This window comes from Oncorhynchus clarkii, chromosome 6 (assembly GCF_045791955.1).
Source record: "Oncorhynchus clarkii lewisi isolate Uvic-CL-2024 chromosome 6, UVic_Ocla_1.0, whole genome shotgun sequence".
In the NCBI taxonomy this organism is placed as follows: Eukaryota; Metazoa; Chordata; class Actinopteri; order Salmoniformes; family Salmonidae; genus Oncorhynchus; species Oncorhynchus clarkii.
The window spans coordinates 6,545,814-6,573,732 of record NC_092152.1 but is presented as its reverse complement, the minus strand read 5'-3'; the positions used below and the strand labels follow the sequence as shown (position 1 = coordinate 6,573,732).

Sequence of the window (27,919 nt, the reverse complement as noted above, 5' to 3'; positions counted from 1 at the left end):
CTCCAATCTTAACCACTGAATCTCTACTTGTTCTACTCAGCATTTACCAGGTTTTCACTAGATTGCTGAAGTATTATTTGATTATATTATTATTAAAATCCTCTTTACAATGTAACAAGACAGATTCTCAATATGGCTTGTTTTATTTCAATAGAATCACTAGGCTAGAAATTAAGGGTAAAGTTAAAATAGTGAATATATATATATAGACATTTTTATATCCTCCAAAAGTCTGATCTTCATTTTGCGTGAAGACGAGGGATTCCCCCACACTTCCTTTTTTTGCAGCAATATAAACCCAGAGACAACATCATTCAGTTTCAGTAGACACCAGCCGACCACAGCCAACACAGACTCAAGATGCCTTTCAAGCCACACTACCTGTTGGTGTCCCTGACTCTCTGCTGGTTCGTGGCTCTTCAAGGTGATATATTGCATCTTTATCTATATATCTACATATCTATGAATCTGTTCAACTTGACTCTTGAACAATCAACAAACCAAACCTATTATAATTTATTTTTTTTAACAATTTAATTCCAATTATCACAATCAATCCACTGCAATGTTAAGTGTCTCAGAGTAGGGTCTGTATTCAATCCGTATGGCAGAAGTTCTGCGTTGCAGCGTGAGTGAAATTTAAAGGTAATGTTCCTGAGTGGAAACTGCATTCACGGTAAACGCTGCATGTCGGCTCAATCAGATATTACTGTTACATTGCTGTCACGCTATCACTGTCTTTTAACTGGTGTTTTTATTTCTTTACTTACCTATTGTTCACCTAATACCTTTGTTACACTATTGGTTAGAGGCTGTAAGTAAGCATTTCACTGTAAGGTCTATCTGTTGTATTCAGCATTTCACTGTAAGGTCTACTACACCTGTTGTATTCAGCATTTCACTGTAAGGTCTACTACACCTGTTGTATTCAGCATTTCACTGTAAGGTCTACTACACCTGTTGTATTCAGCATTTCACTGTAAGGTCTACTACACCTGTTGTATTCAGCATTTCACTGTAAGGTCTACTACACCTGTTGTATTCAGCATTTCACTGTAAGGTCTACTACACCTGTTGTATTCAGCATTTCACTGTAAGGTCTACTACACCTGTTGTATTCAGCATTTCCCTGAAAGGTCTACTACACCTGTTGTATTCAGCATTTCACTGTAAGGTCTACTACACCTGTTGTATTCAGCATTTCACTGTAAGGTCTACTACACCTGTTGTATTCAGCATTTCACTGTAAGGTCTACTACACCTGTTGTATTCAGCATTTCACTGTAAGGTCTACTACACCTGTTGTATTCAGCATTTCACTGTAAGGTCTACTACACCTGTTGTATTCAGCATTTCCCTGAAAGGTCTACTACACCTGTTGTATTCGGGCGCACGAGACAAATAAACTTTGATTTGATTTAATCTGTAACACTTCAGCGATGATACAGACTGAATAGAGCCCTAAGAGTGCTGATCTAGAATCAGTTTTGTCTTTGTAACATTCACATGTTTCAAAGTGCAACTTTTAGTGATGATAAAAAGGTGTTAACTCTATCCCTTAAACCTTAACCTTTAACCCCAAATTCTAACAACACTATATTGTTATTGTATGTAATATTCCCGGTCTTCATCCCTGCAGCATTCCCCATGAACGGCTGTGCTGCATGTCAGAAGTGTCGCTGCATCCGGACGTCCTCTGCTTTCATCTCTCCTCGGCTGTTCCACAGGATAGAGATCCTACCTCCAGGTGCCCACTGTCGTCAAACAGAGATCATGTGAGTCAACTAACATCACCTAGCAACCAGTCAAGAACCCTTTCACAGTTAACAAGCAAACCAACATCTATTTCTAAAATATATATATTTTTTAAACATGACTTAAAAAGTTACATTACTGACTAGAGAGAGGTGAGACTGACTAGAGAGAGGTGAGACTGACCAGAGAGAGGTGAGACTGACCAGAGAGAGGTGAGACTGACCAGAGAGAGGTGAGATTGACCAGAGAGAGGTGAGACTGACCAGAGAGAGATGAGACTGACCAGAGAGAGGTGAGACTGACTAGAGAGAGATGAGACTGACCAGAGAGAGGTGAGACTGACCAGAGAGAGATGAGACTGACCAGAGAGAGATGAGACTGACCAGAGAGAGGTGAGACTGACTAGAGAGAGGTGAGGCTGACCAGAGAGAGGTGAGACTGACCAGAGAGAGGGGACAAAATCTTCCACCTGATGGCTAAAGTCGAGTCACACCACATCTGCTTTCAGACACAAATTCATGTTGTTCCTCTGACCAGAGAAAGTATAATATCCCTCCCTATTAAAATAGACAGGACGAGATGCTAATAATGATAGAAACACAGCGTTGTCCATACACTTGGCTACTCATTCATTACAGTGTGAGTGGAAGTAGAGAGAAACATGTTTTATATTATGTAATAGTGTTGAATGAAAACAGTGACAGAGCAGAATGAAAACTTAAACATGAACTCACTCATAAAAAACAGCAGCTGTTTTCTTTGATCATTTCTCTCTGGTCCTGATTTTAAAAGTTATGAAATCTTACATAGGCTGGTATCAAACTTTGTGTGGGGGTCGTGGAAGCTGTAGGCACAGTGATTTGAGCTATACGATTGGCCAGCGCAGTGAGGCTCACTCGATTTATCCACAGATCTTCCTGTCCGCCGGTTAGGTGGAGTTGGTCTTTCCTGACAAACTAAATGGTTTAAAATGGGAACAGTTTGTCTACCCGGTGCGCAAGGCTTCTGAAGTGCACCTGCCGGTAACAGCGCAACACGAATTTAAAAAGGAAGAACCGCAATCCTTTTTCATATGATTTTCTACAGAAATGTTTGGTGATCGACTAGGAATGCCTTGAAGTCGATCGCGATCGATTGGTTGGTAACCACTGGCCCAGTGGAATCTCCATGCTTTTTGTTGTTGTTGTTCAGGCTTCATCTGTGTCTTGGAAACCGCACCTAAAACCCATGGTGGCTGTCATTGTCTTCACACATAGATCATGTGAGTCAGTCAGCGAGGTCTTGAACGAAGCGCTAAACTGTGGTTTTCTAATGCATAGGGGGAAGAAGCGTGGGGGATAGGTCGTGGTGGAGGGGAAATTAATTAGTCAGTATAGTCACTTTACTGCATGCTATGCAAACCAATCATTAGTCACTGATGATGAGTTCAATGTTCCTATTCGTAACCAAGGCTAAGACATTGTAATAAATGTGGGCATTTGCAGTGGTAGCCTATAGCAATTCCCCCTCGAAACTCAGTATGTGGCAGGGACTCCAGACAATCACAGATTACAAATATGTTTTTCTAGTCAAGGCCATCCTATTCAACTATTGCTGTACATGTACTATTATATGCTCCCTATTCTACAGATGTACTATATATTCTATCCACATACTGTCCACAATGACTCTACATTCAATCACACATGTAAACATATACATACAGTGTAGTGTATTCAGAAAGTATTCAGACCCCTTGACTTTTCCCACATTTTATTATGTTTACAGCCTTTTTCTAAAATGGATTAAATAAAAAATTGTCCTCATCAATTTACACACAATACTCCATAATAACAAAGTGAAAACAGGTTTTTAGACATTTTAGCAAATGTATTAAATATAAGAAACAGAAACACCTTATTTACATAAGTATTCAGACACTTTGCTATGAGACTCTACATTGAGTTTAGATGCATCCTGTTTCCATTGATCATCCTTGAGATGTTTCTACAACTTGATTGGAGTCCACCTGTGGAAAATTCAATTGATTAGACATGATTTGGAACATCTCACACCTGTCTATATAAAGGTCCTACAGTTGTCAGTGCCTGTCAGAGCAAAAACCAAGCCATGAGGTCGAAGGAATGCCAAGAGAGTGAAAAGCTGTCATCAAGGCAAAGGGTGGCTACTTTGAACAATCTCAAATATAAAATATATTTTGATTTGTTTAACACTTTCTGGGTTACTACATGATTCCATATGTTTTATTTCATAATTTTGATGTCTTCACTATTATTCTACAATGTAGAAAATAGTAAAAATAAAGAAAAACCCTGAAATGAGTAGGTGTTCTAGAACCCTGGAATGAGTAGGTGTTCTAGAACCCTGGAATGAGTAGGTGTTCTAGAACCCTGGAATGAGTAGGTGTTCTAGAACCCTGGAATGAGTAGGTGTGTCCAAACTTTTGACTCGTACTGTATCTATACATACATTAACATATACAGGACTCTGACTTTGCTCATCCTAATACTTATAGATTTCTTAACTCCGTTCTTCTACTCAGATTTGTGTGTATTGTTAGATATTACTGCACTGTTGGAGCTGGGAACACAACCATTTCACTACAGCCATAATAACATCTGCTAAATATGTGTACGTTCATATTGACGTTTTCTGATAGGTTCAATTCTGCAGTGTATGATATGTAACCATGGCGACGCTGTAATATATATCCCTCCCTTCATTCATCAGCGTTACCAAGAAGGACAAAGCCACCGTCTGTGTGACTCCAGATGCACGATGGATCAACAAAGTCATTGTCAAGTTACAAAGGTAAATACAACACACACACACACACACGCACACACACACACACGCACACACACACACACACACACACACACACACACACACACTTCTGTTAACTTTAACACAGACCATCTCTTTCTACAGTACCAACAAGAGGAAGAGAAGTGTAGAACTTCCCCATCTCAACCAGCATTGAGTGAATTGGAACAGGAATGTATCAAGTTGGAGCTAAATGGAAATGTGATACCAATGTAATACCAATGTGATACCAATGTAATACCAATGTGATACCAATGTAATACCAATGTGATGCCAATGTGATACCAATGGATTCTATTCAAATATGATTCTAATACCAAGTGAATTAGTTTATTTTAAATGATTTCAGTATGTATTGAATGTGATTATTTCATGTTTTTTTTTAATCATATATTGGGTCTACCCTCGAAAAATAAACACAACCTATACAAAATGTACAAAACATGAGCATTTTATTGCCTGAGGAGGAGGAAGGGTGAAATGCCTTGTTTACCAACTTGTTGATGTGAGCATCATTATCCCATAAAGTCAGTCAGCACGTCTACCTCTGATGGGTTGACTTAATATTCCACTCCCAGCAGGGGCGGGACTGGGGCGGGACCGGGGCGGGACTGGGGCGTCCGTAGTTTGCCTGCTCTTTGGGGATCATAGGTCCTTTTCAAACTTCCTGGTGGTAGTTAAGGCCTTGTGTCTTACCCACAAAGATAGAGGAATGTAGATGGATATAACCTGGTTTTACCATGGACATTGCCATTGAGGACTTCCACCATTTTAAAGTAGTCAACTGGGAGGGAATTCCTATGGTTTGGGAGCGATCCGCCAATGAACAGAGCATTGTCTTCTTCTTCATATTGGGTTGGCGATGGTTAGTAAACGCTATATCACCGCCATCTAGTGGCCACAATATATAAAGGAAAGGATGTTGTTCTGGACTCCAGCACTGCAGGCGGCATTTAAATCACACTTTTTTTTTTTTTCAAACACAAAAGAAGAAAATTGACTACTTTTAAAATGGAGACAGCATCAATGGCGCTGCTCATGCTCTCACAGACGCCATATAATGGCATTGATACAAAAGATGAGTCCTCTGTATAATGGTCTTACCCAAACACAGATGAAAGAACATGAATGAACCAATAAAAACACAACTGCTCTGAAATCAGATCAACATGACTTCTGACTTCCACATTCAGAAAACAGACCTGTGCAGTTGATTAAACATTAATTGTGTCCCAAATGGCATCCTATTCCCTATTTAGTGCTCTACTATTGAACAAAGAGCTCTACAGGGTAATAGCAAGGTCTCTGAGGAGGAGGAGCTATCTATCTATGACCACTCTCAATATGGCTGACGCAAGCCACTGAATGATTGTTCCAACTGTCATGACTGGCCTGTTCGGGTCAAGTTACCGTGGATCACAGTCCTACAGAGTCATCTCTCTCTTTTGACCCGAGAGTATAAAACATGCGAGTTAAGAATTTACATAACAGACTAAATTGACCTGCAGCCGAGGTCCATGACTAGTCGTGACCCCAAAATGCAACACGAGGTTGAAGAAGACAAATGAACCTCTTAACAATCAATGCTCCGGTCGAGTAGCTGTATCTAAGAAGGTGAATTGAAGAAGGACCACCCGGTTCTTCTCTCCAAGGAATCGTGTGTCTACACTGCTTTCATTCCCACGCTGGAACTATCTACACGGCTGATTAGCCGTCCTCAGAAGACGCCTCTTCCAGAACAAGAGCAAGGTAACAGACAACTAGAAAAGAGGACATTGTAACAGCTGGTGGACAATCAGAGACTTACACTCGCAAACAAAGTAGATGACCAGCCAGAGAACGGGACGTCGGCTGAACATCTCTCACTAAGCGGAGCTCGGCCCACGAAGCCCTGGGCCCAACAGAGATACCCAACAGAGATACCCGGCAGGGTAGCCTAGTGGTTAGAGCGTTGGACTAGTAACCAGAAGGTTGCAAGTTCAAATCCCTGAGCTGACAAGGTACAAATCTGTTGTTCTGCCTCTGAACAGGCAATTAAACCCACTGTTCCTAGGCTGTCATTGAAAATAAGAATTTGATCTTAACTGACTTGCCTAGTTAAATAAAGGTCAAATTAAAAAAATACCCAACAGAGATACCAAATGAAGACCTTCAACAAGTAATTACATCATTATAATTCTGACCCATAAGAGTGGCAGTTTAGGGCCAAACTAAGCATAGCTTACAAAATGTACCCAAGAGTGCTCGCTCTCTCTCAATCCCCATCTTATGTAACACGTGTCATATTGTGTTGGTCCACTAGGGACCTGTTTCATCGTACTAAGTTCTAATCAATAGCCTAGACTGTGTGTTTGAGGATGTGTATCTTATATTATCATTTAGCTTGTTAGTAAATAAATAATCAACTCAATTGGTGTGGTACGGCATGATTTAGTGAGACCTGGGTTTATGCAGATTTACGAATTATGCGATGTTCAGGATGAGACTGTAGAGGAAATGAATTAATTAGGGACTGCTGTAAAATCGATATTCTGATATTATTTGAGTTAATTAGGGAAACGGAAATTCATTAAACAAACTTTTCCCATGGTGCCCCAGGTTACTGGGTTAATGATTACCCGATTCATTTAAATCACGTAATTATAAACATAGTTAATATTCGATAAACAACAGTGGTCACATTAGTGATACCAACGTTACGACACTACATGTTAGCCTAGAAGCTGAACACTAATTGTTCCATCCTGATAACTGGTTTCCAATACTATCTGAAATCATTTCAAACACTTGATCCGGGCTTGATTGAGCTTTCCTGGTACAGTGGGACTACTCTGCCCACCTGACACTCCAAGCAAGCTAAAGCCAACACTGAAAGATTTGAACTCAAGTGGATGGATGGAAGGAAGGAAGGAAGGATGGATGGATGGATGGATGGATGGAAGGATGGATGGATGGATGGATAGAAGGATGGATACAAGGATGGAAGGATGGATGGATGGATAGAAGGATGGATACAAGGATGGAAGGAAGGAAGGAAGGATGGATGGATGGATGGATGGATGGATGGAAGGAAGGAAGGATGGATGGATGGATGGATGGATGGATGGATGGATGGATGGATGGATGGATGGATGGATAGATAGATAGAAGGATGGATGGAAGGATGGATAGAAGGATGGATAGAAGGATGGATGGATGGAAGGATGGATGGAAGGAAGGATGGATAGAAGGATGGATGGAAGGATGGAAGGAAGGAAGGATGGATGGAATTAGAGATAGTATCCTGTACAAACTAGATATGTTATCAAATGTAATTTGTTACATGCGCTGAATACAACAAGTGTAGACCTTACTGTGAAATGCTTTACTTACAAGTCCTTAACCAACAATGCAGTTCAAGAAGAGTAAAAATAAATAAATAATAAAAAGCAACACAGTAACGAGGCTATACAGGGGATACCAGTACCGAGTCAGTGTGGAGGCTACATACAGGGGGTACCGGTACCGAGTCAGTGTGGAGGTTATATACAGGGGATACCAGTACCGAGTCAGTGTGGAGGCTATATACAGGGGATACCGGTACCGAGTCAGTGTGGAGGTTATATACAGGGGATACCGGTACAGAGTCAATGTGGAGGCTATATACAGGGGATACCAGTACCGAGTCAATGTGGAGGCTATATACAGGGGATACTAGTACCGAGTCAGTGTGGAGGCTATATACAGGGGGTACCGGTACAGAGTCCGTGCGGAGGTTATATACAGGGGGTACCAGTACCGAGTCAATGTGGAGGCTATATACAGGGGATACCAGTACCGAGTCAGTGTGGAGGCTATATACAGGGGATACCAGTACCGAGTCAGTGTGGAGGCTATATACAGGGGGTACCAGTACCGAGTCAGTGTGGAGGCTATATACAGGGGATACCAGTACCGAGTCAATGTGGAGGTTATATACAGGGGATACCAGTACCGAGTCAATGTGGAGGCTATATACAGGGGATACCAGTACCGAGTCAATGTGGAGGCTATATACAGGGGATACCGGTACAGAGTCAATGTGGAGGCTATATACAGGGGATACCAGTACCGAGTCAATGTGGAGGCTATATACAGGGGATACCAGTACCGAGTCAATGTGGAGGCTATATACAGGGGATACCGGTACAGAGTCAATGTGGAGGCTATATACAGGAGGTACCGGTACTGAGTCAGTGTGGAGGTTATATACAGGGGATACCAGTACAGAGTCAATGTGGAGGCTATATACAGGGGATACCAGTACCGAGTCAATGTGGAGGCTATATACAGGGGATACCAGTACCGAGTCAATGTGGAGGCTATATACAGGGGATACCAGTACCGAGTCAATGTGGAGGCTATATACAGGGGATACCAGTACAGAGTCAATGTGGAGGCTATATACAGGGGGTACCAGTACAGAGTCAATGTGGAGGCTATATACAGGGGATACCAGTACCGAGTCAGTGTGGAGGCTATATACAGGGAGTACTGGTACAGAGTCAGTGTGGAGGCTATATACAGGGGATACCGGTACAGAGTCAATGTGGAGGCTATATACAGGGGGTACCAGTACCGAGTCAGTGTGGAGGCTATATACAGGGAGTACTGGTACAGAGTCAGTGTGGAGGCTATATACAGGGGGTACCGGTACAGAGTCAATGTGGAGGCTATATACAGGGGGTACCGGTACAGAGTCAATGTGGAGGCTATATACAGGGGGTACCAGTACCGAGTCAGTGTGGAGGCTATATACAGGGAGTACTGGTACAGAGTCAGTGTGGAGGCTATATACAGGGGATACCAGTACCGAGTCAGTGTGGAGGCTATATACAGGTGGTACCGGTACAGAGTCAATGTGGAGGCTATATACAGGGGGTACTGGTACAGAGTCAGTGTGGAGGCTATATACAGGGGATACCGGTACAGAGTCAATGTGGAGGCTATATACAGGGGATACCAGTACCGAGTCAGTGTGGAGGTTATATACAGGGGATACCAGTACCGAGTCAGTGTGGAGGCTATATACAGGGGATACCGGTACAGAGTCAATGTGGAGGCTATATACAGGGGATACCAGTACCGAGTCAGTGTGGAGGTTATATACAGGGGATACCAGTACCGAGTCAGTGTGGAGGCTATATACAGGGGGTACCGGTACAGAGTCAATGTGGAGGCTATATACAGGGGGTACCGGTACAGAGTCAATGTGGAGGCTATATACAGGGGATACCAGTACCGAGTCAGTGTGGAGGTTATATACAGGGGATACCAGTACCGAGTCAGTGTGGAGGCTATATACAGGGGATACCAGTACCGAGTCAGTGTGGAGGCTATATACAGGGGATACCAGTACCGAGTCAGTGTGGAGGCTATATACAGGGGGTACCAGTACCGAGTCAATGTGGAGGCTATATACAGGGGATACCAGTACCGAGTCAGTGTGGAGGCTATATACAGGGGATACCAGTACCGAGTCAGTGTGGAGGCTATATACAGGGGGTACTGGTACAGAGTCAATGTGGAGACTATATACAGGGGGTACCGGTACAGAGTCAATGTGGAGGCTATATACAGGGGATACCAGTACCGAGTCAATGTGGAGGCTATATACAGGGGATACCAGTACCGAGTCAGTGTGGAGGCTATATACAGGGGATACCAGTACCGAGTCAGTGTGGAGGCTATATACAGGGGATACCAGTACCGAGTCAATGTGGAGGCTATATACAGGGGATACCAGTACCGAGTCAGTGTGGAGGCTATATACAGGGGATACCAGTACCGAGTCAGTGTGGAGGCTATATACAGGGGGTACTGGTACAGAGTCAATGTGGAGACTATATACAGGGGGTACCGGTACAGAGTCAATGTGGAGGCTATATACAGGGGATACCAGTACCGAGTCAGTGTGGAGGCTAAATACAGGAGGTACCGGTACAGAGTCAATGTGGAGGCTATATACAGGGGATACCGGTACAGAGTCAATGTGGAGGCTATATACAGGGGATACCAGTACCGAGTCAGTGTGGAGGCTATATACAGGGGGTACCGGTACAGAGTCAATGTGGAGGTTATATACAGGGGGTACCGGTACAGAGTCAATGTAGAGGCTATATACAGGGGATACCAGTACCGAGTCAGTGTGGAGGCTATATACAGGGGGTACCGGTACAGAGTCAATGTGGAGGTTATATACAGGGGGTACCGGTACAGAGTCAATGTGGAGGCTATATACAGGGGATACCAGTACCGAGTCAATGTGGAGGCTATATACAGGGGGTACCGGTACAGAGTCAATGTGGAGGCTATATACAGGAGATACCGGTACAGAGTCAATGTGGAGGCTATATACAGGGGGTACCGGTACCGAGTCAGTGTGGAGGCTATATACAGGGGGTACCGGTACAGAGTCAATGTGGAGGCTATATACAGGGGATACCAGTACAGAGTCAATGTGGAGGCTATATACAGGGGATACCAGTACAGAGTCAATGTGGAGGCTATATACAGGGGGTACCGGTACTGAGTCAATGTGGAGGCTGTATACAGGGGATACCGGTACAGAGTCAATGTGGAGGCTGTATACAGGGGATACCAGTACCGAGTCAGTGCGGAGGCTATATACAGGGGGTACCGGTACCGAGTCAGTGTGGAGGCTATATACAGGGGGTACCGGTACAGAGTCAATGTGGAGGCTATATACAGGGGGTACCGGTACAGAGTCAGTGTGGAGGCTATATACAGGGGGTACCGGTACCGAGTCAGTGCGGAGGCTATATACAGGGGGTACCGGTACAGAGTCAGTGTGGAGGCTATATACAGGGGGTACCGGTACCGAGTCAGTGTGGAGGCTATATACAGGGGGTACCGGTACCGAGTCAGTGTGGAGGCTATATACAGGGGGTACCGGTACAGAGTCAATGTGGAGGCTATATACAGGGGATACCGGTACAGAGTCAATGTGGAGGCTATATACAGGGGGTACCGAATCAGTGTGGAGGCTATATACAAGGGGTACCGGTACAGAGTCAATGTGGAGGCTATATACAGGGGGTACCGGTACCGAGTCAGTGTGGAGGCTATATACAGGGGGTACCGGTACAGAGTCAATGTTGAGGCTATATACAGGGGGTACCGGTACCGAGTCAATGTGGAGGCTATATACAGGGGGTACCGAATCAGTGTGGAGGCTATATACAAGGGGTACCGGTACAGAGTCAATGTGGAGGCTATATACAGGGGGTACCGGTACCGAGTCAGTGTGGAGGCTATATACAGGGGGTACCGGTACAGAGTCAATGTGGAGGCTATATACAGGGGATACCAGTACCGAGTCAGTGTGGAGGCTATATACAGGGGGTACCGGTACAGAGTCAATGTGGAGGTTATATACAGGGGGTACCGGTACAGAGTCAATGTGGAGGCTATATACAGGGGATACCAGTACCGAGTCAGTGTGGAGGCTATATACAGGGGGTACCGGTACAGAGTCAATGTGGAGGTTATATACAGGGGGTACCGGTACAGAGTCAATGTGGAGGCTATATACAGGGGATACCAGTACCGAGTCAATGTGGAGGCTATATACAGGGGGTACCGGTACAGAGTCAATGTGGAGGCTATATACAGGGGATACCGGTACAGAGTCAATGTGGAGGCTATATACAGGGGGTACCGGTACCGAGTCAGTGTGGAGGCTATATACAGGGGGTACCGGTACAGAGTCAATGTGGAGGCTATATACAGGGGATACCAGTACAGAGTCAATGTGGAGGCTATATACAGGGGATACCAGTACAGAGTCAATGTGGAGGCTATATACAGGGGGTACCGGTACTGAGTCAATGTGGAGGCTGTATACAGGGGATACCGGTACAGAGTCAATGTGGAGGCTGTATACAGGGGATACCAGTACCGAGTCAGTGCGGAGGCTATATACAGGGGGTACCGGTACCGAGTCAGTGTGGAGGCTATATACAGGGGGTACCGGTACAGAGTCAATGTGGAGGCTATATACAGGGGGTACCGGTACAGAGTCAGTGTGGAGGCTATATACAGGGGGTACCGGTACCGAGTCAGTGCGGAGGCTATATACAGGGGGTACCGGTACAGAGTCAGTGTGGAGGCTATATACAGGGGGTACCGGTACCGAGTCAGTGTGGAGGCTATATACAGGGGGTACCGGTACCGAGTCAGTGTGGAGGCTATATACAGGGGGTACCGGTACAGAGTCAATGTGGAGGCTATATACAGGGGATACCGGTACAGAGTCAATGTGGAGGCTATATACAGGGGGTACCGAATCAGTGTGGAGGCTATATACAAGGGGTACCGGTACAGAGTCAATGTGGAGGCTATATACAGGGGGTACCGGTACCGAGTCAGTGTGGAGGCTATATACAGGGGGTACCGGTACAGAGTCAATGTTGAGGCTATATACAGGGGGTACCGGTACCGAGTCAATGTGGAGGCTATATACAGGGGGTACCGAATCAGTGTGGAGGCTATATACAAGGGGTACCGGTACAGAGTCAATGTGGAGGCTATATACAGGGGGTACCGGTACCGAGTCAGTGTGGAGGCTATATACAGGGGGTACCGGTACAGAGTCAATGTTGAGGCTATATACAGGGGGTACCGGTACCGAGTCAATGTGGAGGCTATATACAGGGGGTACCGAATCAGTGTGGAGGCTATATACAAGGGGTACCGGTACAGAGTCAATGTGGAGGCTATATACAGGGGGTACCGGTACAGAGTCAGTGTGGAGGCTATATACAGTGTGTACCGGTACAGAGTCAATGTGGAGGCTATATACAGGGGGTACCGGTACAGAGTCAATGTTGAGGCTATATACAGGGGGTACCGGTACCGAGTCAATGTGGAGGCTATATACAGGGGGTACCGAATCAGTGTGGAGGCTATATACAGGGGGTACCGGTACCGAGTTAGTGTGGAGGTTATATACAGGGGGTACCGGTACCGAGTCAGTGTGGAGGTTATATACAGGGGGTACCGGTACCGAGTCAGTGTGGAGGCTATATACAGGGGGTACCGGTACCGAGTCAATCTGGAGGCTATATACAGGGGGTACATGACAATGCCCCCGTGCACAAAGCAAGGTCCATACAGAAATGGTTTGTCGAGATCAGTGTGGATGAACTTGACTGGCCTGCACAGAGCCCTGACCTCAACCCCATCGAACACCTTTAGGATTAATTGAAACGCCGACTACGAGACAGACCTAAGCGCTCAACATCAGTGCCCGACCTCACTAATGCTCTTATGGCTGAATGGAAACAGGTCTCCTCAGCAATGTTCTAACATCTAGAGGAAAGCCTTCCCAGAAGAGTGGAGGCTGTTATAGCAGCAAAAGGGGGACCAACTCCACATTAACGCCCATGATTTTGGAATGAGATGTCCGACGAGTAGGTGTCCACATACTCATGTAGTGTAATATCCTGTACAAATTAGAGAAGGTATCCTGTACAAACTAGAGAAGGTATCCTGTACAAACTAGAGATGGTATCCTGTACAAACTAGAGAAGGTATCCTGTACAAACTAGAGAAGGTATCCTGTACAAACTAGAGAAGGTATCCTGTACAAACTAGAGAAGGTATCCTGTACAAACTAGAGAAGGTATCCTGTACAAACTAGAGAAGGTATCCTGTACAAACTAGAGATGGTATCCTGTACAAACTAGAGAAGGTATCCTGTACAAATTAGAGAAGATATCCTGTACAAACTAGAGAAGGCATCCTGTACAAACTAGAGATGGTATCCTGTACAAACTAGAGAAGGCATCCTGTACAAACTAGAGAAGGTATCCTGTACAAACTAGAGATGGTATCCTGTACAAACTAGAGAAGGTATCCTGTACAAACTAGAGATGGTATCCTGTACAAACTAGAGAAGGCATCCTGTACAAACTAGAGAAGGTATCCTGTACAAATTAGGCATGTTGTTGTTGGAAGAAAATGGAGGTGTGCTCTACAAAACAAATGTTGATACACACGTAGAAAGTGGATGTGTTCACGATTGGCTGCGATATTTAATGAGACAATGTGGAGGGAAGATGCAGCTGAAGTTTAGCAAATGATTATGGTGTTTGGAAGTGGGAGTCTTAGTTAAAAAGAACGACAGTAAAAGTCCTAGGGAAGGCTAGGAGATCATCAGCTGAAAAAGGGATAAAAAAAACAAACATCTCATAACATTTGACCATTCAGATTAATTTCACATTAAAATTATTCACTCATAAATAAATAAAAGCCATTTAGACAATTGTTTAAAATATATATTTTTTTAAATCTAAAACATTTATCTCTTTTCAAAAGCTTGTAATACTGTATCGTACAAAGTATCAATTTGTACACTGCCTTTGGTTCAGAAATAGATAAAGGATGTAGTTTGGGTGTTTGGTCATTGGTTCTCATACCGCTGATCTCGGTACTTTGTTGAGGTGGCACAATGACTGGGCATACAGATCAGATTGACAAACTTTGGACTGGTGACAAAATCTAAAATTACCACCCTAGTTGGACAAATGGTAGCGTGGTCCCAGATCAGATTTCTTTTGCCACGGAACAAATGAACACAGGAACTAGCAAGACAGCATGATCATACACGGGACGAGGAACATATTATACCCCCCCCCCCCCCCCCCAAATCACCAGTTATAGTGATAAGACAGTCACCAAAGATGATACTATGTGGCTTTGATATAGAACTGATACAAATGTAGTTCTCTCTCTCTGGTTTCACAGAAGTCATTGAAAATCGGAGGCATAGCGTGTCAGTTTGATTCATGGGCAAATAAAAGCAAAGCCAACGTTGCCAAGGCATGTTATGTTGACAACAGATTCAGACACCACACACACACACACACACACACAGTGTTGCCATGGTATTAGTGTATCCACATTAGGGCAATACCTGGGAATTTCAGTGTTTGTTCCTTGAGGGGTATGAATGAAGACATATTCTGTATTTATGGGTATGGTGATTAGGTTTGCAAAATTCTGTTAATTTTCTCAAAATTCCCAGGTTTTCCAGAAATACAGGTACTCCCCTGTTATTGGTAATGGTGAGAGGTTAGCATGTCTTGGGGGTATGATATTACATGCTAACCTCCCTTGTTATTGGTAATGGTGAGAGGTTAGCATGTCTTGGGGGTATGATATTACATGCTAACCTCCCTGGTAGGCCCTAATGAGAGGTTAGCATATCTTGGGGGTATGATCTTTGACCCTCTGTAAGTTTCTCACTATTCATTATTATTCACGATTCATTCAGGATTATCTGTAACCATGGTAACATCCATATTAATGTAGAAGTGTTTAGATACATATTCTATTATTATTTACAATAAAAGTGACTCCAAAATGACACAATACATTATTTACCATTAATTTCTATTGGGCACAAAATAATCTGAAATACAAAAACAAAAACGAATTGCAAATACATCAACAAGTTTATAGAGTCACAGGCTTGATGTAATCATTGCATGCTAGAAATATTGGACCAAATACTAAACTTTTGACCCCCTACCTTTTTGAGATATTTTTTTATATATTGTTAGACAAAATCTCTTTCTCTGAGCAATTGTATTCGTATAAAAAAATATAATTCCCCATTTTGTTGAGCGTACAATATAGCTCAGTATTTGAATTGTTGATTTTACACAGTCATTATTTCTCATCTTTGTCAAGGGTGTCAATAAATTTGGACTCCCCCCGTTCGACGTGATCCAAGTCATTGTAACGGACCCAGGGATTTGAAAGTTTTCACAAAGCAACAGGTTTTAATTTGGTTTTCACTCAAAAAGGAACTCTAGTCTAGGTGACAGAAGAGGTAGGCCTGTATCCTACCTCAATAAGGTGCTAACTGATGAACAGAAGAGGTTGGCCTGTATCCTACCTCAATAAGGTGCTAACTGATGAACAGAAGAGGTTGGCCTGTATCCTACCTCAACAAGGGGCTAACTGATGAACAGATGAGGTAGTCATGTAGACTACCTCAATAAGGGGCTAACTGATGAACATAAGAGGTAGGCCTAGATCCTACCTCAACATGGGGGCTAACTGATGAACGGAAGAGGTAGGCCTGGATCCTACCTCAATAAGGTGCAATAAATTATTTATATTATTATTATAATTTTTTTTTAATCAGATAATTTTCATTGGGTCAGGAGCACACACACACACACACCACTCAAACAGACGAGGGAAAAATCAATGCATAGTGTCAACTTACATAGCAGAATGAGAAGCTGAGAGCAAATTATGTTAATACTGAAGCTGTGTTTGAGATACAATAGTAATGTTGGGATCCTGTTCACTGATTGACCCTTATAGGCTTCCATAGACACATGTTTAAGAGATGACAACATTTCACATTTTGCTAAAAAAATAAAATAAAATAAAAACCTTGTCTTACCGGGACTTAACTCCAAAATAGAGCAGTAGTGAAAAGTCCCAAACACCACCGTCATTTTGGAGAAGGAAGAAGAAGTCCTGTTTGGGTGTATGATGAAACGATGGCAACTTTAACATGATCATCAAACGCAATTCAGTAGAACTCTGGATGTCATAACGTGTCTTGAGGAGTGGATTTCTCAACCACAGAGAAACCCAGATGGCGGCTGTCATCGTACTGTCATTAGATTATGGCAAAAAGCTTTTCTAACTCTCAGCCAGGCCACCCAGACAGGGCCCACTCAGACAGGGCCCACCCAGACAGGGCCCACCCAGACCGTGCCCACCCAGACAGGGCCCACCCAGACCGTGCCCACCCAGACCGTGCCCACCCAGACAGGGCCCACCCAGACAGGGCCCACCCAGACAGGGCCCACCCAGACCGGGCCCACCCAGACCGGGCCAAGGCAAAAACACATCAGGTGGTCTGACATCAGACCAGGATGACCTGAACTTGGGGCTTCCTTCCAAATGGAAACCTATTTCCTATATCGCATTGGGTCCTGGTCAAAAGTAGTGCACTATATAGGGAACAGGGCGCCATAGACTCTGGACAAAAGTAGTGCACTATATAGGGAACAGGGTGCCATAGACCCTGGTCGAAAGTAGTGCACTATATAGGGAACAGGGTGCCATAGACCCTGGTCAAAGGTAGTACACTATATAGGGAACAGGGTGCCATAGACCCTGGTCAAAAGTAGTGCACTATATAGGGAACAGTGTGCCATAGACCCTGGTCGAAAGTAGTGCACTATATAAGGAACAGGGTGCCATAGACTCTGGTCAAAAGTAGTGCACTATAATAGGGAATAGGGTGCTATTTCTGACACACACTTGGAGTTTCCAAGGAGACGGGCAGCAGCAGTAGCATATGACCAGAAAACAACACAAAACATGATTTGGTATCAAGCCGTTCAAATGGACGGAAAAACAACAAGCAAAACAAACAGAAATACAATCTGTGTGCAAAATGGAGGTTAAAAAAAAGGAGCAGTACGGGGAGAATACTTCACTCCTTTGGGGAATGGGTTGTCTGTGTCAGAGTTCCTTGGATGGTTTGAGATTAGGGACACGATAAGAAAATGTACAAAGTCCTTTTTTTTGGCAGAGGAGGCGGGGCATTAGGGGTTCAAAGGGGTCAGAGGGTGAGTGGTCGGGACAACCACTACCTGTGGACAGGCAGGTGCAGGCCGGGCGGGTGAAGCTCCAGCTGGGCGAGCAGAGAGAAGTGGTCAGAGGGGATGTGGGGGTGGGGACAGCCGGTGATGTTGTTGTCCGTTAACCAGGGACTGAGCAACCCGGCTACAGACATGTGAGTCTTGGAGAAGAAGATGTAGTCGATTACTCCCTGCACAGCGAGGAAGAAATAAATAACGGAGAAAGATCTTGTTAGCATTGCTATTACGTTCAAATATTCTAAAATATATTTTAGCATCATGGATGCTCTGTAATGTTGACACTTTGCTCTACAGTATGGGGTGATGGGGTGAGAGAGAGGGAAGGAGGCAGAGAGAGAGAGAGATGGACAGAGAGGAGGGAGGGAGAGAGATGGAAGGAGAGAGAGAGAGGAGAGAAGGAGTACAGAAAGAGGGAGCGCGAGAGAGGAGGCAGAGTGTAACGGCTTTCGATTGTAGAAGGAGACCAAGGCACAGCGTGGCACATCGTAACTTTATTGACGTCACCAAACAAAATAACAAAGACAAAAAAAACAAAAGAGCACAGTTCTGTCAGGCAACAGCAACTAAACAGAAAACAAGATCCCACAAACTCAGGTGGAAAACAGGCTGCCTAAGTATGATTCCCAATCAGAGACAACGATAGACAGCTGCCTCTGATTGGGAACCACACTCGGCCAAAAACAAAGAAATAGAAAACATAGAATTTCCCACCCGAGTCGCACCCTGACCTAACCAAACATAGAGAATAATAAGGATCTCAACAAAAGGAGATAGAGAAGGGAGAGAAATAGAGAGAGCGACAGTACCCAGTCAGCTTTACCTTGAAGTCGTATGTGTATTTGGTGTAAGTCATGAGGCTGTCCTCATAGGGCAGTCCCTATAGTCTACCACTAACCCTATGAGGACAGTCCCAATAACCTACCACTAACCCTATGAGGACAGTCCCTATAGCCTACCACTAACCCTATGAGGACAGTCCCAATAACCTACCACTAACCCAATGAGGACAGTCCCTATAGCCTACCACTAACCCTATGAGGGCAGTCCCTATAGCCTACCACTAACCCTATGAGGACAGTCCCTATAGTCTACCAGTAACCCTATGAGGACAGTCCCTATAGTCTACCACTAACGCTATGAGGACAGTCCCTATAGTCTACCACTAACCCTGTAAGGACAGTCCCTATAACCTACCACTAACCCTATGAGGACAGTCCCTATAGTCTACCACTAACCCTATGAGGACAGTCCCTATAGCCTAACACTAACCCTATGAGGACAGTCCCTATAGCCTACCACTAACCCTATGAGGACAGTCCCTATAGCCTACCACTAACCCTAGATGGACAGTCCCTATAGCCTACCACTAACCCTACGAGGACAGTCCCTATAGCCTACCACTAACCCTATGAGGACAGTCCCTATTGCCTACCACTAACCCTATGAGGACAGTCCCTATAACCTACCACTAACCCTATGAGGACAGTCCCTATAGCCTACCACTAACCCTAGATGGACAGTCCCTATAGCCTATCACTTACCATAGATGGACAGTCCTTATAGCATATCACTAACCCTATGAGGACAGTCCCTATAGCCTACCACTAACCCTATGAGGACAGTCCCTATAGCCTACCACTAACCCTATGAGGACAGTCCCTATAGTCTACCACTAACCCTATGAGGACAGTCCCTATAGCATACCACTAACCCTATGAGGACAGTCCCTATAGCCTACCACTAACCCTATGAGGAGAGTCCCTATAGCCTACCACTAACCCTATGAGGACAGTCCATAGGGTTAGTGGTAGTCTTGCAACCTTACGGTTAACTAGTCCAACGCTCTAACCACCTGCCTTACATTGCACTCCACGAGGAGCCTGCCTGTTATGCGAATGCAGTCAGAAGCCAAGGTAAGTTGGTAGCTAGCATTAAACTTATCTTATAAAAAACAACCAATCAATCATAATCACTAGTTAACTACACATGGTTGATGATATTACTAGTTTATCTAGTGTGTCCTGCGTTGCATATAATCGATGCGGTGCGCATTCGCGGAAAAAGGAGCGTCGTTGCTCCAACGTGTAGCTAACCATAAACATCAATGCCTTTCTTATTAAAATCAATACACAGAAGTATATATTTTTAAACCTGCATATTTAGCTAAAAGAAATCCAGGTTAGCAGGCAATGTTAATCAAGTGAAATGGTGTCACTTCTCTTGCATTCATTGCACGCAGCAACAGTTTGGGGCTGCCTGGGTCGTTGCGAACTAATTTGCCAGAATTGTACGTAATTATGACATAACATTGAAGGTTGTGCAATGTAACAGGAATATTTAGACTTCGGGATGTCACCCGTTAGATAAAATACGGAACGGTTCCCGTATTTCACTGAAAGAATAAACGTTTTGTTTTTGAGATGATAGTTTCCGGATTCGACCATATTAATGACCTAAGGCTCGTATTTCTGTGTGTTATTATGTTATAATTAAGTCTATGATTTGATAGAGCAGTCTGACTGAGCAGTGGTAGGCACCAGCAGGCTCCTAAGCATTCATTTAAATAAGCACCAGGTTTTCATATGTCCTCATGTTCTGCGCAAGGAACTGAAACGTTAGCTTTCTTACATAGCACATATTGCACTTTTACTTTCTTCTCCAACACTTTGTTTTTGCATTATTTAAACCAAATTGAACATGTTTCATTATTTATTTGAGGCCAAATTGATTTTATTGATGTATTATATTAAGGTAAAATAAGTGTTCATTCAGTATTGCTGTAATTGTCATTATTACAAATAAATAATAATACAAATAAAAAAAACAGCCTCCTGAGGGGGAAGAGACGTTGTTGTGCCCTCTTCACTGCTGTGTTGGTGTGTTTGGACCATGATAGATCCTTAGTGATGTGGACACTGAGGAACTTGACGCTCTCGACCGTCTCCACTACAGCCCCTTCAATGTGAATGTGGGCGTGGCTCGGCCCTCCTTTTCCTGTCGTCCACGATCAGCTCCTTTGTCTTGCTCACATTGAGGGAGAGGTTGTTGTTCTGGCACTACACTGCCAGTTCTGTCTCATCATCGTTAGTGATCAGGCCTACCACCGTCGTGTCGTCAGCAAACTTAATGATGGTGTTGGGCCATGTGCGGCCACGCAGTCGTGGGTGAACAGGGAGTTCAGAAGGGGACTAAGAACGCACCCCTGAGTGACCCCCGTGTTGAGGATCAGCGTGGCAGATGTGTTTTTACCTACCCTCGTAACCTGGGAGCGGCCCGTCAGGAAGTCCAGGATCCAGTTGCAGAAGTAGGTGTTCAGTCCCAGGGTCCTGAGCTTAGTGATGAGCTTGGAGGGCACTATGGTGTTGAACGCTGATCTGTAGTCGATAAACAGCATTCTCATGTAGGTGTTCCTTTTGTCCAGGTGGGAAGGGCAGTGTGGAGTGCAATAGAAATTGCATCACCTGTGGATCTGTTGGGGCAGTATGCAAATTAGAGTGGGCCCAGAGTGTCTGGGGTGATGGCGTTGATGTGAGCCATGACCAACCTTTCAAAGCATTTAAGTGGCTACAGATGTGAGTGCTATAGGGCGATAGTCATTTAGACAGTTTACCTTGGTGTTCTGGGGCACGGGAACTATGTTGGTCTGCTTGAAACATGTTGGTACTACAGACTGGGTCAGGGAGAGGTTGACAATGTCAGTGAAGACACTTGCCAGCTGGTCAGCACATGGTCTGAGTACGCGTCCTGGTAATCCATCTGGCCCTGCGGTCTTGTGAATGTAGACCTGTTTAATGGTCTTACATCGACTACGGAGAGTGTGATCACATAGTCATCCGGAACAGCTGGTGCTTTCATGCATGGTTCAGTGTTGCTTGCCTCAAAGCGAGCATAGAAGGTATTTAGCTCGTCTTGTAGGCTAGCATCTCTGTGCGGCTCGCAGCTGGGTTTCTCTTTGTAATCTGTGGTAGTTTGCAAGCCTTGCCACAGCCGACTAGCGTCAGAGCCGGTGTAGTAGGATTCGATCTTAGTCCTGTATTGACAGTGACACTTTGCCTGTTTGATGATTCGTTGGAGGGCACAGTGGGATTTCTTATAAGTGTCCGGATTTGTGTCCCGCTCCTCTAAACTCTAAGCTCCTCTAGCCTTTAGCACAGTGCGGATGTTGCCTGTAATTCATGGCTTTTTTTTTTTTACCCCTTTTTCTCCCCAATTTCGTGGTATCCAATTGTTGTAGTAGCTACTATCTTGTCTCATTGCTACAACTCCCGTACGGGCTCGGGAGAGACGAAGGTTGAAAGTCATGCGTCCTCCGATACACAACCCAACCAGCCGCACTGCTTCTTAACACAGCGCGCATCCAACCCGGAAGCCAGCCGCACCAATGTGTCGGAGGCTACACCGTGCACCTGGCAACCTTGGCTAGCGCGCACTGCGCCCGGCCCGCCACAGGAGTCGCTGGTGCGCGATGAGACAAGGACATCCCTACCGACCAAGGCCTCCCTAACCCGGACGACGCTAGGCTAATTGTGCGTCGCCCCACGGACCTCCCGGTCGCGGCCGGTTACAACAGAACCTGGGCGCGAACCGCTTCATCGGACCACTTCTGTATTGAGTGCGTCACTGGTACTTCCTGTTAAAGAGTTTATGCTCGAAAGCAAAAATTAAGAGGATGGAGTTATGGTCAGATTTGCCGAATGGAGGTCGAGGGCGAACTTCGTAGGTGTTTCTGTGTGTGGAGTAAAGGTGATCTAGAGTTGTGTCTCCTCTAGCTGTACAGGTGACATGCTGGTAGAAACAAGGTCAAACAGATTTCAGTTTCCCTGCATTAAACTCCCCGGCCACTAGGAGTCGACGCATCTGCGTGAGCATTTTCTTATTGGTCAGGTAGCGACATGAGGTCAGCACAGAGCATGATAGGGATATTGGCTGGGTGTGAGTTAGTGTTAGGTTCTTACCAGAGTCGGGCAGGGAGTTGAGGTCAGCACAGAGCACGATAGGGATGGAGGCTGGGTCAGAGGTCGGGGAGCCTGTTCCCACGGAGCTCTGGTGGCTTTCAGCGATGCTCTTTAACTCAGACAGGAACATCATGGTCTGGATCAGCTTGACGTCACAGAACTCCGGGTCCCAGTGCATGTGGGCATTGGCCACCAGGATAAGCTGTTTCTCCTGCAGCGGCTTCAGGCCTGAGAAACAGACACAGTGAGTTAGGCTGAGGCTACACAGAAACGTATGAATTGAAAACCAATGAAACATTTTCTATTTTTGTCCATCAAGTTGAACTAATCTGAACTTTTTTTAGGACGAGTTGCACAAAGGCAGACATTTTTTTGTGTGTGTGTTTTTTTCCCCCACGAACAATGGTGAGAGTTAACAACAAACTGTAGTCATTTCAGAACTTGTCACTTTGAAGAGCAGAGACTGCCATCTACTGGTTCAATCTGGTACTGGTACTTCAAATGGTACAGTATCTCCACAGGCAGAGAAGGCTTCACCAATAATTATTGTTGACTGACCACCAGGTTCCTCACCACCAGAGAACATGTCTGACCACCAGGCTCCTCACCACCAGAGAAGTTGTCTGTCTGACTGACTGACAGGCTCCTCACCACCAGAGAAGTTGTCTGACTGACTGACTGGTTCCTCACCACCAGAGGAGTTGTCTGTCTGATTGATTGATAGGCTCCTCACCACCAGAGAAGTTATCTGACTGACTGACCACCAGGTTCCTCACCACCAGAGGAGTTGTCTGACTGACTGACTGGTTCCTCACCACCAGAGGAGTTGTCTGACTGACTGACTGGTTCCTCACCACCAGAGGAGTTGTCTGACTGACTGACTGGTTCCTCACCACCAGAGGAGTTGTCTGTCTGACTGACTGACTGGCTCCTCACCACCAGAGAAGTTGTCTGACTGACTGACAGGCTCCTCACCACCAGAGAACATGTCCTTGTTGACCTCCAGCAGGACAGCGACCCCAATGTGGTCCTTGGTCATGACCCTGTTCAACATGACCTCTGAACCCTCAGAGTTCGCCATGGCAACCTGTGGTGTTTCTGCACCAGAGTACATGTGAAACATAACCAGACCTGGGTTCAAGAGGCAAGCTGAATCGAACACAGATTTTTTTTTAAACACTGATGTAATAAAAAAGGACGATATAAAAATTGTATTTGATTGATTCACTCACTTCTCTGTCTTGAAGAACACGGCACACCCGTCCACGTGTTTCCTCTCCTGTTCTGAGACCAGTTTGGCACGAGACTTTGGGCAGAAGTACCCGTGGTACCCACGCTCCTTCAGTGTCTCCAGAAACAGAGCGTGATACTGCTCCGTCTCCACCTCCTGAGGACACGCGACCAAGACGGTTGAATTAAGTTTCTGGGACAAAGTTCGCATTTAAGATGTTAATGGAATAATTCAACAAGCCAACGTTCCTCACAGAGAGTGTGTGAACCGTGGTTGGTTCTCATCTTGCTTAGGCTACTTTGCACAGGAAATACATTTGTGATACTTTGCAAGTTCAGTTAAGCCGGAGCTTTCCGTTTTCCACAACAATATTCAACATCTTCAACGCATGGCCAACCTAACTACCTCTAGGCGTGCCAGACCCTACAGTAAGTTCCCCTAGACTGATGATGTCAGACTCTACCTGTAGACTGATGATGTCAGACCCTACCCGTAGACTGATGATGCCAGACCCTACCCGTAGACTGATGATGTCAGACTCTACAGTAAGTTCCCCTAGACTGATGATGTCAGATCCTACCTGTAGACTGATGATGTCAGACCCTACAGTAAGTTCCCCTAGACTGATGATGTCAGACTCTACCCGTAGACTGATGATGTCAGACCCTACCCATAGACTGATGATGTCAGACCCTTCCCGTAGACTGATGATGCTAGACCCTACCTGTAGACTGATGATGTCAGACCCTACCCGTAGACTGATGATGTCAGACCCTACCAGTAGACTGATGATGTCAGACCCTACCTGTAGACTGATGATGTCAGACCCTACCAGTAGACTGATGATGTCAGACCCTACCTGTAGACTGATGATGTCAGACTCTACCTGTAGACTGATGATGTCAGACTACCTTTAGACTGATGATGTCAGACCCTACCAGTAGACTGATGATGTCAGACCCTACAATAAGTTCCCCTAGACGGATGATGTCAGACTCTACCTTTAGACTGATGATGTCAGACCCTACCCGTAGACTGATGATGTCAGATCCTACCCGTAGACTGATGATGTCAGATCCTACCCGTAGACTGATGACATCAGACCCTACCTGTAGACTGATGATGCCAGACCCTACCTGTAGACTGATGATGCCAGACCCTACTTGTAGACTGATGATGTCAGACCCTACCCGTAGACTGATGATGTCAGACCCTACCTGTAGACTGATGATGTCAGACCCTAACCATAGACTGATGATGTCAGACCCTACCTGTATACTGATGTCAGACCCTACCAGTAGACTGATGATGTCAGACCCTACCAGTAGACTGATGATGTCAGACCCTACCCGTAGACTGATGATGTCAGACCCTACCCGTAGACTGATGATGTCAGACCCTACCCGTAGACTGATGATGTCAGACCCTACCTGTAGACTGATGATGTCAGACCCTACCAGTAGACTGATGATGTCAGACCCTACCTGTAGACTGATGATGTCAGACTCTACCTGTAGACTGATGATGCCAGACCCTACCTGTAGACTGATGATGTCAGACCCTACCCGTAGACTGATGATGTCAGACCCTACCTGTAGACTGATGATGTCAGACCCTACCCGTAGACTGATGATGTCAGACCCTACCTGTAGACTGATGATGTCAGACCCTACCTGTAGACTGATGATGTCAGCGTCACTGTGTGTTATCTCCTCCATGATGCCCTTCTTCCTGTACTCCCAGTTGAGGGCCCAGGAGGGACAGTAGTCGTACAGCTGACGCGTTGCGTACTTATCGCACAGCACGTTGTAACACATCACTGTGAACATGGCTGGGAGAGGGAGGGAGGAGCAGGGAAGTGGGGGGTGGGGGATCTTTAAAACACCATCAACAACTCAATGGCATGCATCATGACGCATGTAGTACTGGCCCAGGAGTGATGAGTATCATTTCTGTCTTTATCTGTTGTGGTCTAGTCCTTTCTTTATCTGGTGTGGTCTAGTCCTGTCTTTATCTGGTGTGGTCTAGTCCTGTCTTTATCTGTTGTGGTCTAGTACTGTCTCTCTGTCTTTATCTGTTGTGGTCTAGTACTGTCTCTCTGTCTTTATCTGTTGTGGTCTAGTACTGTCTTTATCTGGTGTGGTCTAGTACTGTCTTTATCTGGTGTGGTCTAGTACTGTCTATCTGTTGTGGTCTAGTACTGTCTATCTGTTGTGGTCTAGTACTGTCTTTATCTGTTGTGGTCTAGTACTGTCTATCTGTTGTGGTCTAGTACTGTCTATCTGTTGTGGTCTAGTACTGTCTTGATCTGTTGTGGTCTAGTACTGTCTATCTGTTGTGGTCTAGTACTGTCTATCTGTTGTGGTCTAGTACTGTCTTTATCTGGTGTGGTCTAGTACTGTCTATCTGTTGTGGTCTAGTACTGTCTATCTGTTGTGGTCTAGTACTGTCTATCTGTTGTGGTCTAGTACTGTCTTGATCTGTTGTGGTCTAGTACTGTCTATCTGTTGTGGTCTAGTACTGTCTATCTGTTGTGGTCTAGTACTGTCTTTATCTGGTGTGGTCTAGTACTGTCTATCTGTTGTGGTCTAGTACTGTCTATCTGTTGTGGTCTAGTACTGCCTTTTGTCTATGTCTGTTTTGGTGACTGTTTTCAATAGTAGACTAGTTGCTGTGTGAACTGCTGACTGCTATTAACTTGCAGATGATTGTTAACACATCAACCAGGATCAAGGGGCCGGGGAATGTGTGACTGCATTGGAGAGGGAATGGTTTCTCCTCTCCTAGGCAATTCGTCCCGGGAGGTGTGCGCTTCACCTTTTCAAGGCAATTAGCAATTAGTATTAGTACTTCAGTCTCCCCTGTTTTGTCAGCTGCGGTCGTGTCGCAGAACTAAGACCATCGCCAAAACAAAGACGTTTCTGCCGAGCTGTTCGACGAAGGACAGAGGAAGGCTCCACACCATTCTCTCACTTGAGTATCTTAACCTAGTGATTTTCAGATGATCAATTGTTGCTCTTTTGTAGCTTTGTCAACTGTGTGTGTGTGTTTTCTAGACTTGTTTGCTACTCTCCATGCAGGCTTTACAGACGCTCACCATCCACGTGGAATTCCTGGTCTCTGGTAGCGTTTGGAACTGCTGATCTGAGGTCCAGAACGCTGAGTTCATCTCAGCCTACGCTGCCCTTCAGTCACTTGTATGTTTGTCCCTGATGGAGACATGGATCACCCCAGAGAACACTGCTAATCCAGCTGCTCTCTCTTCATCTGACTATGTTTTCTCTCATAGTCTGAGGATGGAGAGGATCTGCGTCTGCACCACGTACTCTCACTCCTGGTGTCCCCCAGGGCTCGGTTCTAGGCCCTGTCCTCTTTTCTACTATACACCAAGTCACTCAGCTCCATCATATCCTCACATGGTCTCTCCTATCATTGCTATGCAGATGACACTCAACTACTTTTCTCCATCCACC

The 27,919-nt window shown here is 45.1% G+C and overlaps 1 protein-coding gene and 1 pseudogene across 1 annotated transcript; one reads left to right on the top strand and one right to left on the bottom strand.

The window, feature by feature from the left end:
* The first annotated feature begins 360 nt into the window (after positions 1 to 360).
* LOC139411886 (C-X-C motif chemokine 13) lies at positions 361 to 4,738 on the top strand. Its single transcript, XM_071158635.1, has 4 exons — positions 361 to 424; positions 1,640 to 1,775; positions 4,486 to 4,566; positions 4,687 to 4,738. The coding sequence occupies exons 1-4, from the start codon at positions 361 to 363 to the stop codon at positions 4,736 to 4,738; spliced, it is 333 nt and encodes a 110-aa protein (XP_071014736.1).
* Positions 4,739 to 18,247: 13,509 nt separating this feature from the next.
* Positions 18,248 to 27,919, bottom strand: part of LOC139411823 (CCR4-NOT transcription complex subunit 6-like) — an 18,590-nt pseudogene continuing 8,918 nt past the window's right edge.

Coding starts and splice junctions, on each gene's coding strand:
- LOC139411886 (XM_071158635.1), top strand. CDS start 361: ATGCCTTTCAAGCCACACTACCTGTTGGTGTCCCTGACTCTCTGCTGG. Junction 425..1,639: donor CTGGTTCGTGGCTCTTCAAG/GTGATATATTGC, acceptor TCATCCCTGCAG/CATTCCCCATGAACGGCTGT. Junction 4,567..4,686: donor GTCATTGTCAAGTTACAAAG/GTAAATACAACA, acceptor CTCTTTCTACAG/TACCAACAAGAGGAAGAGAA.